Below are 17,572 nucleotides of genomic sequence, written 5' to 3'. Positions count from 1 at the left end.
CTGAAGAGCAGCTGACACCAGCATTTCTTGTATTTGCTATCATAAAATGATTAACCCAAGATCTGGGATCAACAGTGATTGATACTCTCTTGTACCATCTTTCCATCTTGAGAGTACCTGCCTGCTTGAATTTGATCTTCCGTCCGCATTCTCTTTCAATGTCTCTGCTACGTCTCATTTTTCCCATGATTTGCACCTAAACTCTGATCTTTGCCTTTGTCCGTGCTTCTCTTTGGAGCTTTCTATCCAAATGGGTCTTTCTAGATATTGATCCCAGTGCTGGAAACTCTTTCAATACTTCTGCTGGCTTGTCTATCTAGGACTGTCTATGTCATTCTGTGCAGATACCAAACTTTGAGTGGCATCTGTTACTTTGTCTTGAAAACCATAGAAATCTCTTTCTCCATCACTCCATCTGACATAACATTAAACATCATCTGCATATTGTCACCAAATCATTACTTCAGTCTGGCCCTTCCTCTGAATCTCTACAATTTCCTTGGTTTGGACTTTCACCCCAGAGACTTTAGTCTCACCCCAAGACCTCTTAACTGGTCTTCCCACCTTTATTCCATCCTTTACATCACTATCTGAGTAATGCTTCTAAAATATGAGTATGAATTTATCAGTATCCTGTTCAAATCTTCTTTGTGGTTCCCCACCCCCCAAATGCAGAACTGAACTCAAACTTTTAAAATGGCGTTCAATGTTCTTCTTTGAAACCTATTCTCTACCTCTTTCTAGAGCCCCATCCCTGCCATTCTCTGCCTCACATTTTCATATTGTAGTATTGCCAAATCACGTGAGGTTTCTTTCCATTTACCATGCTGTTTCTCTTCCATACCATTCCTACAATTGTTTACTCTGCATGCCTGGTCTTTCCTCTTTATCCGGCCAGCTTCAAAATTCACCTGAGGGATCAGACTCTGTGGCAGCCTCTGCACACTGGTATCACCGCTCCTATATATAATACTGAAATTATTGATGTGTCAACTATTCTAGGGGGGAAAAAAATGTTCCTCAAGCAAAAGGATCATGACAAATTCATTATTATACCCACAGCATGTAATCTAACACCTGGGACACAGTAGCTACTCAGCAAATTTTTGTTAAACTGAGTAAAATTTGGCCTCTAAATGCCTTGTTGGGATTTGTGACAAAAACAAATTGTTGATCTATTGGAACTGCTTGTCCGGTGTTCCTCAATGGTATTCCTTAGTTCTCAATCCTCTTCCTGCCTGTAATGTATCATTCTTCCCATTCTTTGGTTATTCTATCTGTAAGCCTGGTCCAAATCTTAGTTGGACTTCATTATTTATATTATGTAACCAATGCCAGCAAAGCAACAGTGACCCTATCCTCACCCAAGCCCCTAGTTCTTCCAGGATTAACACTAACAGAAGAAATTCATTTGGCAGATTTATGAAAACAATTACCAAATGCCCTCAGAGGTCCTTCTAACACTGCAAGATGTCAGCATGGACGAGCTGAATAGCAACTCTACTTTCCATATAGTTTTTGTCCTCTGATTTCAGATCTTATCCTCAATACTTATGGAGCTGTCCAGTCATAGTTCATGGGAATTACAGGATGGTAGCCCATCAATAACCTAAGCCATCTTTCTGGTAAGTAGATTCAATTCCTCCTTAGTCAGTTGGTCAGCCTGGTATTGCTTATCATGACCCTTTTACGCGGTACAGGAACGGCTGTCTCATGCAGTATTAAAACACGTCTGATCAGAAGTTCAATCCCATTAAATGATAAGGGAAAACTGCTCACTAGCTCCCAAATTAAAGAGCTATGATGAAGAGTCATCTCTGGCTCTCATAATTTAACTGAACAACAGCAGTGAAAGCTTTCTGTTCAGAAATGATAAAGATTTTAACTTGAAAGAAAATTCCAAGTACATTACTCTTGTTGTCAGAATTGAGGAGTCGGGAAAAAGAAAAACGCGAAATGCTTTATTCACGTACAACAGAAGTTTCTAGCCCCAAAATTTCTGAGCCAGCAAAACATGTATATTCTGAATTTACAACGCAGGTGGCATCCACACAAGTTTGCGGCAAGTTCTATCAAAACCGGTTAGGGGTGAACAGCATCACTGTACTTAAAGCAGGAGGCACATTTTACCAGGCTGGGTAAGTTTCAGTGGTCAGTCATAATGCTGTTCGTTTATTACTAAGGCTGTTAAAAAAAATTTAAAAACAAAATTTCCTTAATGCACAGCTGGTCTTCAAAGGTGAACCATGTCTATCAACTCCCACCCATGCCTTGCTCACCAAGCTCAGGGCATTATCTGTGTCTATTCAGGTATTCTCTACTTCTTGCCATTATTATACCTACATTAGCGAACTGGAGAACTCCAACCTACTTCGGACGATCGAGTTAAATGCTGTGCTTTTGCAGAACCTGTCTGTAACATGCTGGCGGCATCATCCCCTCCTAATCTCCCAGTTCTGATATCATGGTCAGTTCTTCCTCCTGCTGCGTTTGTCAATGTTTGTGTATTTATGTAACAATATAACACAACTTTTGGATTTTTTTAACTGTTTACATTTCCGTTTTCCTTATTAATTTCCATGGCTTGCTGACACCGATAACCCTCATGCCTATGCACAAAAAAAGCACACAATCAAAAGATCTCGGCTAAATGAAGACTTTAGACGGTATCCCACATAATGGTGAGAACATTAATTGTGCGTCTGACATGGCATGTGGTTCATGTTCCCACTTTTTATACGGCACTGGAAAAGTGGACATTTCTTAAAACCTTCCTTTCCTCATGTATTTAAATAAGAATACTGCACAAACTTAAAAGTTCTTTCAAACAATAAAATCCTAAATTGGACCACGATTGATCAGGTTTATAGTATAGTTGGGTTGGTTTTTTTTCAAGTTTGTTTGTTTATTTATTTTGAGAGAGTGTGTGAGCAGGGGAGGGGTGGCGAGGGGAGAATCCCAAGCAGGCTCCGCACCGCCAGCATGGAGCCCAATGCAGAGCTTGAACCATGATATCATGACCTAAGCCTAAGTCGCTTGATTAACCAACCGAGCCACCCAGGCACCTCAAAGCTGAAAGAAACCTGCCTGGGAAGGAATGCAAGTCCTTGAGTGTCGGCACTTGCATAAACAGACATCTATATCTTACGTGGTCACAAATTTCCACGTATTTTACTTAAGGAATTTCAGAGTTGATCTGATATGGTAATTATCCCATAGTGCAGGAGAATCTTCTTGCTAAAATTAGCGAATTGTTCAGTTTTATTTAGATTTGCTTATCTACCCTTTAAATTTAAATCATCATGCAAGAGAACCATGAAGTAAGAAAGTTATCTTCCAAACATAACATTTACCCTTCCCATTTTGTAACTGAAGAAACAAGATATCCAGAGAAATGAAGGGAGATGTCTGAGCCACAGAGAGATCTGACAGGCTTTGAGCTGACCTTCAGGAACAAAAATATATGAAGAATCTATGTGTACATAAAGGTTGGTCATTGTGGTCCTGACCTTTGTACACTTCCAGAGGCTCCGCCCATCCCCAAAAAAAGGCAGAAGAATTTGTTTCTCTGACAGTCTAGTTTTACTACTTCAACAGTTTTACCTCCCTTTATTCTCTCCTTCCGTGCCTATATAGTTAAGCTAATTTGTAAACGTTAAACTAAAGGAACATGGAGGTTTCTTAAACTCATGACAATGATATCTTTTTCAGGAATAAAGTATTACAGCTTCATATGCTCTGTTCTATAACAAAATGGCAACGGTTAGCCCAAACAGGACACCCTGAAGGTCATAAATGCTATGATAACATTCGGATTTAAAAACAAAGTACCTTGCTTTCTGCTAACCAGCGATGTGGGTCATAATTAATTTCAGGACTGGATGAAAACACCTACAAAAAAAGGAAATAATTTATTAGAAGTAGAATTTTCTCTGAAATGAACTTACATAAATGAAATTCTTCACCATAACATATAAAAGTTTAATCCCTAAATTTAAAGGTTTAAAAAGAAGAAAGTTCATTTTCAAGTACTCAACTAATTCCCAGCCACCATTTATAATGTCCATTTATGTGCACGTGTATATACGTATGTACTCACTGAGAGAAATATTTGGCTCAAATACAGAAGCACGAATCAGCTCTCAGGTGTTATCAGTGCTAGAATCTTTAGAGGCTGACTCCATGGAGTTCTGGCAGGCAGCCTCAATTCAACCAGTTTATTTCATTTTTTTGTTTGTTTCCTTTCCTCAGTCTTGTTCCACATATTTCACAGTGGGTTAGATGTAATTACATGGAAACTTAATTCTTTGTCTCCTTCTTTAATTTTATACTGTGAGAACCATTTTGTCTCATTAATGGCTGTGTAGAATTGACAGAAACTAATCAACAGGACTTTGTGCAAATGGTGCTTTGTATTTCATGATGCTAACAAAATCCTCCAATAAATAGGTTGTCTGTATCAGCTGCCTTGATTTCCTTCATACCAACTCATTTATAAAATCCCTTGCCATCTGGCTCTGCCTTATTACTAATAAAATGATGTTCAAAGGCTGTCAATGACTTTATGATTGTAAACACAAAATTTTTTTTCAGTTCCTACTTGCTTTGAAACAGGTGCTATTTGAAACAGGTGATATTTTTACAGGACTTCCTTTCTTGAAATGTTGTTTAAAAATATCCTAGCCCTCTGCAAGACGTCTATTCCTATTCTCAAATACTTTCATACTTCCTGATGTGCGTGCACATCACTCCCCTAAGGAGTATCATTAGGTGATTCATTTAGACACATGATGAATGTATAATGATGCTAGCCATATGTTGTAAACAAGCGTGTTGTATTCTTAGCTCCCACTTTTCTCTCCTCCACTTTTCTAACCATCCAAATCTCACCCAACTCACACGTCTCCTTGCCTTCAGTGAAATTCTGCCTATTCTAGCTCATAGTGTTTTCTTCCTCTTTGAGCTCTGCTATTTAAAAGCATCCATTTCTTACTGATTATGTTTTTATTTTTCTTTTCCATTCATCTGTGTCATAGTTTCAATTAAATCTTCAGTGACCTAAGATCTAGTGCTAAAGATTAAAGTTTAAAATAATTTGAGGGGCGCCTGGGTGGCTCAGTCGGTTAGGCCTCCGGCTTCGGCTCAGGTCAGAGCTCACGTTCGTGGGTTCGAGCCCCGCGTCAGGCTCTGTGCTGACAGCTAGCTCAGAGCCTGGAGCCTGCTTCCAGTTCTGTGTCTCCTTCTCTCTCTGCCCCTCCCCCTCTCATGCTCTGTCTCTGTATTAAAAATAAATAAAAAACATTTAAAAATTTTTTTAAAATAATTTGAGTATGAGTAATTTTCATATTTTGTGATTTATTTTTACAAACTTATATATAGTTTAGTGTTTAAGGAAACAGCCTGTCTACTTACAAGTGATGTGACTTAATTTCTCTAAGCTGCAGGTTATCATCTATGAAGTAGGCAAACTGCCTCAAAAGGCCAAGGTATAAATGAAATAAAATAATGGTTAGCACAGTGTCTGGCACAGAGAACACCATTATTACTATGAACTGCATATAAATAGATGTCATCATGAGGAAATAAACTTCTAGCTCTATTGTAACAAGAACACAACAACAATTTGTCATAAACAGATGAATAAAAAAAAGCTATATATACATAAATATACAAATATATATGACAAAAAGAACACTACATAATAATGACAGACAGCATTAGTTGAGTATTTACTAAGTGCAAGATATTTCACTCCATAATATGCACCTTATATATCTTATTTTACTTTATCCTCAAAATAAGCCACCTTACAAATGGAACACGAGTTCTTAGAGAAAAGAGAAATTTCGTAAGTTGTCCAAGGTCACACATTAGCAATTTGGAGAGCTGTAATTTGAACCTCCATCTGTCTTTCTCCAAAACCCATCCTCTTTATGCTCTGCAAACGAGTGCATCCTCAGAATAAGTGTTAGGAGAAAAGTTCTTCAATTATCAAAAACTGGTCTGTGAAACTGATATAACTTTAATTTAGGCACTTTCCTAATTGTTTTATAACAGTGGTGGCTTATTAAGTGTCTGTCCTTAACTTTTCAAATATTACATGCATTTACTAAAGTGGAATAAGGAATAAATAGGGTGGCTAGAGAAAGGTGATCAGAAATAATACTGATACTCCCAAGGACTTCTCTCAGGCTCAACTGATACGTATCCATTATCCAATTCATATCATAGTTGTCATTCTCTACATAAAATGGCTTAAAATTTTCATCCACAATATTTCAAAATCAATAAATGACAAGGAATAATTGGAATTATTCCATTTTTTTAAACATTTCATAAGGACCACCACTTTCTCCCTTAGAGCTCTGAACTATAAGCAAAGAATCAATTTTAACAACACCTTGAGTAATTTATTTGAGGAGAACAAACGTTATATTCTTGGGTTTTGATTTCCCCCCCCAAGTTTATAGGAAGGTAACAACAGAAGTTATTAATGGAAATAGACCCACAATGAAAAAAAAAGTATACTCTAAAAAAAAAAACAACTGAATAGAATTTCCATTCTTTTAGATTTATTTTCCACCCATCACTTGGATTGAATTAGTCTTTCTCTAGGGGAAAAGGTGTAATGATTCATTACCACAGTCACTGCATTGCTATTAAAGAATAGGGTGCTTCTTGGAATATGTTAGAAGGCTCATTTGTGCCTCAAAAAGAAATAAGAAAATATTTAAGCAATCTGCTATCTACCCACTATGTTTTAGCCTCTAATTGCCGGTAACAAGGTTTATATATCTTATAGCATGATCCAAATGATCCCATTTCTATGTCTCTATCTGATTGAAAATAAGCTGCCTTGATACAAATACTTAAATATAGAATTCAGCCCGATGTGGGGCTTGAACTCATGAACCACAAGACTATGACCTGAGCTGAAGTCATACTCTCAACAGACTGAACCAGTCAAGCACCCCAATATTTCACTATTAATATGTGCTTCTTTTAGCTAAAATTAGAATCTTAAGGCCATATTATCTTTTAAATACATTTAAACATGACAAGCCTTAAATAAAAAAGCAGCATTAGACAGGAAAATGAATACACCTGCATCACAACAGCTCCTCTAACAAGACTGAAAGAGGATTTCCTCTAAAGCCAATTATTTCCCCTATTTGGCTCACAGTCCTCTCAAGTGGACATCTGAGCTTTTTGTTGAATATAACTAGAAATACATACTGTAGAAATTCCATCAACTCCACCAAAATCTATCCATCGAAATATTTCTGTTAAAGTTGAATCTTAAGATACCTTTCACTGTAAGAGTAGAATTACAGTTTTCTTTTCTTTAGAACACCACTTAAGCAAAAAGAAAAAGGATAAGCGCAGGAAAAAAGAGGAGAAAGCAATAAAAAAAGGAAAGATCATTCTAAATGAGGAAAGACATGACAAAATAAAAAAGAATTGTCTGAAAAATATTTTTAAGAACATTTTTTAAAAATATTAGGCATAACACTATAATTTGAGTCCTGCCATAGCACCACATGAAATAAATCCAGGTAAATGATGGCTACATGATACGTGTTACGGTCCTACTGCCTCAAAGGAACACAACGTGGGGCACCTGGGTGGCTCGGTTAGTTAAGTGTCAGACTTCGGCTCAGGTCATGATGATCTTACAGTTCATGGGTTCGAGCCCCATGTCAGGCTCCGTGTTAACAGCTCAGAGCCTAGAGCATGCTTCGGTTTCCATGTCTCCCTATCTCTCTGCCTCTCCCCTGCTTGTGCTCCATCTCTCTTGCTCTCGCTCTCAAAAACAAATAAATGTTAAAAAAAAAAAAAGGGGGACACATGATGCAATACAGCAGTCTATGTAGTGGGGCTTAGATTCAAGGAATTAAGAACATACATGATTAGTTCTGTTTTTATTCATCTTTTCCCTAGACTTATAAACTGAATAGCAATATTCCATATTAAAGACATGAAAACTAACCTAAGTATAATTTGTTTACAAATGGAAGGCAAATAGCATTGTGGTTACTTGTTCAAGCTCCAGAGTTAGACTCCCAAGGTTTAAAGTCCTGTTCTGGCATTTAACTGGATACATGGCCGGGACAAGGTACTTAACCTCTCCAAGCCTGGCTTTCTCTGGTATAAAATGGATTTAATCACAGTACCCAAAGGACAGAGTGGCTTTAGGTGTTAAAGGAGAGAATGCATATACTGCAGCTACCACAGTACCTGTAATACAACTAGTACTAAATAGATGTCAGCCATTAATATACTAGCAACAACAAAAATGGCCTGATGATGACAACCCAGGCCTCTTGACTCCAAGGGTATTTGTTTAGTGAGAATTGCTGCCTCTCTCATAAGGCATTTTCTTTTCCAGAGTGAGACAGAGGCAATTCAATGAAATAACAATACAACACTTTCTCTCCCACAACTGTGCAATAGATGCAGTATCTCATTCTAAAAAATGCAAGATATTATGTTGCTTCATAAAACTTTCCAGAATAAAAATGTGACTACCATGCAACCATGCATTAAAATCTTATTATAATTATATATTAGGAAACAATCTGAAAGGCACAATGAGAACTCATAATTACTTTCAATTTCGCCATCGAGTCCCTGGAGAAGGTTTTACAAGCTGCATCAATTTCCTTTCCTATGACACCAAGAATGGATTCCTGTTCAGTCTCCAGGCAGAGGAGTTGATCCTTGAGCTGCAATCTGGCCTCTTCAATCCTCCTTAAGTGCTCTTCTTCATTGCTTATATGCTTTTCCTAAAACATGGATAAGAAATAAAAACAGATTATGAAGAAATGGCAAGAAATGCTTGTAATATCTATGTAGCCAACCCCAAGGAGTGAGTAAAGAAACACATCTGACTGTCCGTCCCTTTATTTTACTAAAAACATTATCCCGACTCATCAGCTGAGGTCAAGTTACAGAGAATTCAGAAGAAGGGACTGAAGAACCTGGGTGAGTGGATACTTGGCAAAGAAAATTAAAGTAATTCTGTGACCAGAAGAAAAAAGTTTAAAGAAATCTTTTACATTTTAGTAACATAATGCCATTAACAGACTGGAGAGTAGAAGCTGACACCACAAACAGACTTGGAGTTTTCCATAAATACTAGCAAAATGCTAGAAAAAGTAAGATATAAAATAAGATTGTTAGTTTTTTCATTTCTGCAAAAAAAAAACCATATGACCACCTTATCTCATCAAAATATAGATTTTAAAAAGGCTAAGTTTTCAAATACAATCATATTGCATAAATACTTTGAGGCATATCAATTTGATCAAAGCAAGATAGAGGTACTTTTTAAAAGTAAGCAAATATATTTAATAAAAAGAGGTTTCTAAGCATCCTTTAGGATATTACAAAGATTTGGGGGCCCTCTCTAGGCAAAACAAGTCCCAATCATTATAGCTGCACAATTTCATTACTAGAAAAATTCAAGTGGTGTTGCACACACCTGAAGGTCACAAAATCACTAGAATGTCAGTATCAACAGTGGCCCAAAAAGGTATGGTGGCTGGCCAGCTTTGCTTTCACTCATTACTTAGCAACCCATCATCTTTACCTACCCTAGTGAGTACAACATAAGCAGGAAGATGATGTGGCCAAAAAACCCAGCTTGAAGTTAAAAGAACAGAGATCTGCTCAATGAAAATTCATCACAAAAGGAAAAGATAACATTTTAGCAGAATCACATACTATTTCCTTTTAATTCAAATTACTTTTAAAAAATGAATGAAATCCTCTGCCCAGAAGCACAGAGTCCTCAACACAACCTGTCTTCTGTCCTGTCCAGCCTCACCTCCCTCCTTCCCTCTCTCCTGGACTGGGAATCTCGCAGCCTCTCAGCCTCGCCTGCGTACATCTCCCCACCCCATCTGATGTGCACAACTCTGCTTGAAGCTGCGCCATCTGAAAACGGGGCTGGTAGCTCAGAGGCGGCATTTAGCCTGACGATTACATCCTCCCGGTCTGTATTTCAGCTCTGTAAACAGAGGGACCGGATTTTTTTTTTTTTTTTTTTTTTTTTGGCTACACTGAGTGGAGCAACAGAGGAACATTAAGCTCACAAGAGACTAATGCACAAACTAGAATGCCACTCAACTAACTACATCAGTTTACAGTGAGAACCACAACTGCCATACGGATCAGAATGTTCGTGTCAGCATAACCAGTACGTTTTCTCCCTGCACCCAATGTGGATGGGAAGGCAAATTATAATCAGAATGCTGCTTAATGAATAGGAAATCAGAGTGAGGGGAGTTGTTTAATGAAACGATGTGTATACGGTGTCACGCTAATCACAGGCTGGCATGTCCATCTACACCTCAGGGATTTACAAGCCACAGAAACGAATGTTCCATTCTCCTGGGGGGTGTTTGGGTGGAGGCTGCTGACGTACATCTAACTTTCTCCTTTGTTCACATTCAGTTTCTGCCCTCCTGCCATTCAGTTTCTCTCCCTCCTGATTGATACAGCATCTCTTTAGACACATTGATACCTTCACAGTCCTGCTCTCACCTAAGAGGCTTTCTGAAAAATTAACATCCAGACTCTGAGCAACATGTGTGATAACTTTCAAGCTTACTTACTACACAGTAACCTTACTGTCAAGTCCCTGGGTGAGGATTCTTGTCTCTGTATTGTTGCTATGTACCAACCATCTGGACTTCCTATCCTTCCAAGATCCAATCTCCTTTCTTTACTGATTGCCTACTGCAGAATGCTCCCAGAGCATATTATGTATATCAATTCGTATGGAACCACCAAAAACTCCGAATAGCCAAAGTAATACTGAAGAAGAAAACCAAACGGGAGGCATCACAATCCCAGACTTTAGGCAAGGGAATAGAGGACAAAAATGAACTATTGGGACCTCATCAAGATAAAAAGCTTCTGCACTGCAAAGGAAACAATAAAAAAAAAAAAACCTAATAGGCAACCAACAGAATGGGAAAAAATAGTGGCAAATGGCATACCAGGTAAAGGGCTAGTATCCAAAATCTACAAGGAACTCACTAAACTCCATACCCAAAACATGAATAATCCCATGAAGAAATGGGCAGAAGTCCTGAATAGACACTTCACCAAAGAGACATCCAGATGGCCAACAGGCACATGAAACAAACGATGCTTAGCATCACTCATCATCAGGGAAATACAAATCAAAACCACACTGAGATACCACCTCATACCAGTCAGAGTCACTAAAATGAACAAATCAAGAGACTATAGATGCTGGCGAGGATGTGGAGAAACACGCACCCTGCTACACTGTTGGTGGGAATGTAAACTGGTGCAGGTGCTCTGGAAAACAGTGTGGAGATTCCTCAAAAATCTATCCATAGAACTCCCTTATGACCCAGCAATAGCACTGCTAGAGATCTACCCAAGGGATACAAAAGTGCTGATGCATAGGAGCACATGTACCCCATGTTCATAGCAGCTCTGTCAACAATAGCCAAATCATGGAAAGAGCCTAAATGTCCATCAACTGATGAATGGATCAAGAAGATGTGGTTTATATATATACAATGGAATACTAGTTGGCAATAAGAAAGAATGAAATCTGGCCATTTGTAGCAAAATGGATGGCCTAGAGGGAGTCATGCTAAGTGAAATAAGTCAGGCAAAGGACAGATATCATATGTTTTCACTCTTAGGTCTAGCAGGAGAAACCTAATAGGGGACCATGGGAAGGGGAAAGGGGGGGAAAAGAGTTGGGGAGAAGGAGTGAGGCAAATCATGAGAGACTTTTGAATGCTGAGAACAAACTGAGGGCTGAGGAGTGAGGGGGAAGGGGGAAGAGGAGTGTTGGTCATGGAGGGGGGCACTTGTGGGGAAGAGCACTGGGTGTTATATGGAAACCAACTTGGTAATGAACTATTCAAATTTAAAAAAAACATATCAAGCTGTAATATAATTGTGTACAAGCCTCCCTCAATAAACTAATTTGGAGACACAAAACATGTTTATAATCATCTTTAAATGTCCCAACTTTCCTGAATAAATCATTTAATATTTTTCGAAGACTCAGATTCAACACTGGAAATATAATTTCATCAATTACCATGTGGACCTATATGTACTCAGAGGCTACTGGGGTGTGTTAGAAGGTTCCTTTCATGCATTCATAGACCTCCAGACCACTGCTATATTCTTGCTGCTGTGACATTAATAAAGAAAATACTCTACCGGGGGCGACTGAGAACAATTGTTGATATTCTAAACCCAGGAAATTCACAATGATACTCTATTGTTTCTTCTTTTGTCATTTCCCTCAGAGCCGGCTTTCCTCTATCCACTCCCACTTTACTGTGCTCCCTACCACCTGACTCATCAATAAGACAAAACTATTTCTGTATTTTGGTATTCCTGAATAAGTTGACATTGTCAGAAAAGGCTCCATAGATTCAATCTCTTTAGCAAAGACTGAAAACTTCATTATCCACCTCACTATCTTCTGTAAGATAGTCCACATGCTATGTCCAACTTCCCTTGGAAGTAAAACTCACAAAACTATGAACTCATGTGGACCTTTGAGATCAGTAAGTCCAATTACCTATTGTTCTTTCAGGAATCCCTTCTCTGACATTTCTGACAAAGGGTCATCAAACCCCTAGGTGACCAGCTCTAGTTTCCAATAATAGAATACTTGACAAAACTGTAATATCTTTCCATTAGTGTAAGTGCTGTACTCAAGAATTAAATAAATGAATCCTGTCCGCTTACTAAGTTACATCCCAGGTAAACCCATGTTCTTTTATTTAACTCAGTTTCAGGCACTCCACCATATTTGTTCTCTACCTTCATGTCCCCCAAGACCTTAAATCTAAAAGTAAGCTCTACCACTCTGTACTTAAGGAATTGTAATTTGATTTAGTCATTCATTCAACAAATTTTTATGGAAGGCCTACTAAGGTGAGATGTTTGCCTGAGTATGAGGGAGAGACTGAATAAGATAAGGCTCCTGTCCTCACACAGCCAACAAATAATTCCCTGAAATGTCATCCCTTTTGTTTCACCTCATTCTTCTGGCTGGAGAATACCTATCTGAATACCAACTGTGGCATCCAGTGAATAAGCTTTTTGTCCCAGTTTCAGGCTTCAGAAAATAGCTCTATGAATGGAACAAGCATGGCTAACTCTGTGGGACAAGTGGGAAACTGGCTGACATTAATTATCTTGTCTAATTTGAGGGTATATGGATTAATACGAGGAGATGATACTATTTAGGCACTACTATGACTATTCCCTGGTTCTCTAATGAATTCATAAGGAGCAATAACTCTACAATACGATTAACCAAAAGCTACCATATACTTACAGAACTAGAGGTAACACAAGGTATTTTAGAGACTAGTTAGAAATATGGAAGAAAAAGGTGACTTTGTGGTACAATGGATAGGGCGCTGGACATCTAGAAATATGGAAGACACAGTTCCAATTCAATGTTTCAACATGAATGGACACAACAGTCTGGGTCTTGGGAATATAAGGAGCTTCTCTGTGGGACAGTGGGAGGACAGGGTTCAAGAGGCAGCAATAGATGAAGCTAACTATATATAGTAGTCTATATGATCCAAAAAAAAAGATATCCTAGATCATGCCTGATTTTAAGAACATTAGAGAAAAAACTCAATCCTTAGTTCTACAAATGAGGAAACCAAAGTTCAGAAAGACTAAATACCCTGACTAAAATCAGAGGCCATGGCCGGTAACATGAGTCTCCCTGACTAAGTGCTCTCTATCAAAATGTCAGATACGTTGAGGGGCACCTGGGTGGCTCAGCCGGTTAAGCGTCTGACTTCAGCTCAGGTCATGATCTCATGGTTTGTGGGTTCGAGCCCTGCACTGGGCTCTGAAGTAACAGCTCAGAGCCTGGAGCCTGCTTCAGATTCCTTGTCCCCCGCCGCCCCCGCCCCCGCTCCTTCCTGTTTGGCACTAGCTCTGGCAGGCTCTTTCTCTCTCGTGCTCGCACGCTCTCTCTCTGAAAAATAAATAAACATTTTTTTTTTAAATGCCGGATAAGCTGAGTTCTTAAAACTGGAATTTAGAAAGCCAATGTGAAAAATTCAAGGAAGTTATCAGTAGGTGATGTGGGGACTAATATAGTATTAAAGTATAAAGAATACAAAAAATACTTCTGAATAGACATTATTACAAATGAAATACATGACATATTGGAAAATACAGAACAGACCACAAAAAAAAAAAAAAGGGAAAAAAGAACACTATCAATAGCCTACACTTTTAAGGGCTATCCATCTATACTGGATATGTATACTGTGTACACATAAAACCTGCTCTTGGCAGATTTTGGTCAAAAAGTACACACTAATTGCACACTAAGCAAGGTACAGTTCCACTGTCAAGATAGCAAAGATTTTATGAAGCTTCCATTTCAGGATAGGAAAGGATTACACTGTTAACATTTGTGTCTAAAGTAAGTAAAAAATAAAACTGCTCACAATCTCATCAAACACACACACACACCCGTAATGTTGACTGGCTTACTCCATGGACCTATAATTCAAAGGATAAAAAATGTTCCTCTAATTTATATATAATGTTACAACATGCCCTTTACAACTCAGAACATTCACTTTCCCAAAGGCTATAAAGATTACAAGGAGACACAATCTTCATGGAAACAGAACTTCAGTAAAACTAGAGCATGACCAAAACGTTATATCCTTGGCAAAAATTTATGAGATTCCTTCAGTGTCTTAAGAGTTCCGGAAAAGCCATTTTGTTTCCAATATGGTTGTTACATGACATGAAAGTAGTTCTTCACATACCTTAAGAGAAAAAATTTAGCAAATAAAACACCCTCACATGACTAAATAAATCATTAATTACAAAGTTAAAGCTACTCCTTCACCGAAAACTAAATTGAATAAGCAAGTATCACAATATTTCAGCCCCCAAGGCCATCTTTTAATACATCAGCAGTGGGTGGGGGAGAGATAGGATAAGAGGTAGAGAGAGATCAAATTATATTAAAGGCTGGAATTAAAACTAACATAATGTAATTCAAAGTTATTGGAAGCATGGCATGGTGAAACTACAGACCAGCACATATCACCTAAACAGTTTGGAGAAAGACTATTTCCGTAACTCAAGATAACTGTTATGCCTAAGCCTTAAATTCAGGACCCTGGCATTACAAGGCAAATTATGAAACTATCCTGGACAAAAATTGGATCTGTCTGGAAACCATTTATCTAACTCTCTAAAGAAACCTCACATTACTTATGCCAACAGAGGTGACTCAGCTACACGGAAGTTAGCTTACAATGAAATGCCAACCAAGGCAGAGACTTCAGCAGAACTAAAAGAGAAGGATCTACTATGGATATTACAGGGTATCTGAAAAGACTTTAATCTGGAAAACTACCACACTGCAGTTCAGTCTGTCTTGCAAAACAGCAAGAAAATAAATAAACCAAACATTAAGTACTGGCCACCATAACTACTCTCTACAAACTTATTTCTAAAAAATACAAGATCTTTATATGACAGTGCATTTCTTAAATTCAAAGTATGGCTATATATTAAATGTTTCGATTGGTATCAAAAAATAAGTAAAAAATAAAGCAACACTTCTAAAATCAACAGTTCAGATCAGTTTTTTAAAGTCTCCATGGATTGAACCCATGTATATCTTTTGTCCTCAGTGAACCCAACATTACTCAGGAATAAAGAGGACAAGGGAAGATCATAAACTGAATTTTTTACTTGTTCTAGAAGTGCAGTAGCATGAACTTCCGTCCTCACCCACATGGATATTATAAAGACCAACAGACAACTGGAGCTCTTAGGAATAATAGAATGTCTGCCCCTTGTCTATGCTCCCAAGGTACTTTATACAAGATTCCCCTAGAATTCTTACTCCTTACTCCCCCAGCAGACTAAGTTCCTATTGGTTAGAGATCTTACTTTTTATTTAAATATCCCAGTACCTAGGACTGTCTCACAGAGTAGTCAATCGATATATCTTTCTGAAACATATATGTTCTCTTATGACCCATTCATCCTGTGAGCATTTGTGTGTGTGTATTCTCAATGTGCCAAGAACATTAGACTCCAAATGTACAATAATGAAAAAAAAACAGAACCTCTGAACTCAAGCAACTTCTTGTGTTTCTATAATTATAGTGGGGGTTTTTTTGCAATAAATTCATTAGTAAACTCATTAAAGGCAATTTTCTTGTCAGTTAACAGGTTATTGTAACCATCAAAGCAAGGTGGTGTCACAAAAGTGAGAGCCCTGCCAACGGTAAAAAGTGATCAGAAGCAGAGTAAGATTTAAGGAATCACTAAGACCTGCTGACAAATTAAGTATGGATCCATGTGTGAGAGAATGACATGATTCTTTATATGTATGTAAAAAGGAAAAGTACATTATAATTCCTACTAGAAGTTTGGTTTCCTAAAATAAAATTGCTCCTAAGTTATGGGTTAGATACACTCTTTTTTTCTCCTCTGTAAGCAGATTCTTTACACTATTGCCTTCAAAAGAGAGGAAGAAGTTACGATTAACAGTATACTAAGAATAAGAACTCAGAGTGTTAGTAAAACAGTCAAGTTAAAGGAAAAAATGTAAGGCATAATTAGAACACTGGATGTATGATTTGATGCACATTACAATTCAAGTATGAAAGACTTTCCAATCCATAGCCTAGTCTTAGGCAGGCATAGGAAAGTTATCCAAAAAAAAGAAACCAAAAAAAAATGGAAATTCAAATTTAAACTTCTAACCCCACTTAAGGAAATTTTTCTGGCCTCAGGCTTTTTGGTATCTTTTTCTAGGAGAATATTGAGCAATACCAAGATCATTGGCAGCATAATCAGAAAGGTGTCAGGATATGTATTGGATACATTCCTAGAAATTAATATTCAAAGTTGGAAACAAAAATACCTCTAAAGGATATTTTATGCATTCATTAGGTTTTAGGACCATTTTGCAATCATTACGTACTTTTCTCCTCAGTCAAATGCCGGGAAACGGCAATAATGTTAGTTATTTAAAATCAGCCACTTTTGATGCATTTCTATTTCTGAAACAAAATATGGACAAGGAAACAAACAACCAGAGTTTCAAATTATGCATTTGGAACGAACATTGTTTAATTTTCAAAAGAAAAAAAATGCATCATTCATCACCAGAGAAATGTTTATAAGCTTACAGCATCTAAAAACCATCAGGATTTCTTCTTCTTTTTTTAATTCTTAAAAGATGCTTAAGCATGCATTTATTCTTAGGAAAGAATATGGGGGGAAAGTTTAAAAACAAATTTCTAAATAATATCACTTACGTAAGCAAAGAGCACCTCCCATTTATTTTTGTTCCTAAAATTTACTTGTTCAACATTAAAGGACAAAACGGATTGAGTCATTTAAACTGTGATTTAAAAAAAAAAAAACTCAATGAAAACAAACCTAGACATCATTTTATGTTTCCTTTTAGGGTCTACCAAAGCAAGCAGGCTAGACCTGCTCATCGTCCAATAAAGCACTGAAACAGATATAATATACAGCC

At 37.6% G+C, this 17,572-nt stretch overlaps 1 protein-coding gene across 9 annotated transcripts in view; it reads right to left on the bottom strand.

Annotated features, from left to right (window-relative positions):
• Window positions 1–17,572, bottom strand: part of CEP128 (centrosomal protein 128) — a 369,193-nt gene that overhangs the window by 218,257 nt on the left and 133,364 nt on the right. For all 9 annotated transcript variants that reach the window (XM_029951897.1, XM_029951898.1, XM_029951896.1 and 6 more), the window contains 2 exons: window positions 8,610–8,786; window positions 3,832–3,891 (listed from right to left, as the gene is read on the bottom strand). In XM_029951897.1, the coding sequence (XP_029807757.1) occupies window positions 3,832–3,891; window positions 8,610–8,786 (237 nt within the window). The remainder of the gene's footprint in view (window positions 1–3,831; window positions 3,892–8,609; window positions 8,787–17,572) is intronic.

Source organism: Suricata suricatta, chromosome 9 (genome assembly GCF_006229205.1).
Source record: "Suricata suricatta isolate VVHF042 chromosome 9, meerkat_22Aug2017_6uvM2_HiC, whole genome shotgun sequence".
In the NCBI taxonomy this organism is placed as follows: domain Eukaryota; kingdom Metazoa; phylum Chordata; class Mammalia; order Carnivora; family Herpestidae; genus Suricata; species Suricata suricatta.
The sequence above is the reverse complement of the archived record's forward strand: the minus strand, read 5'-3'. Positions and strand labels throughout refer to the sequence as shown.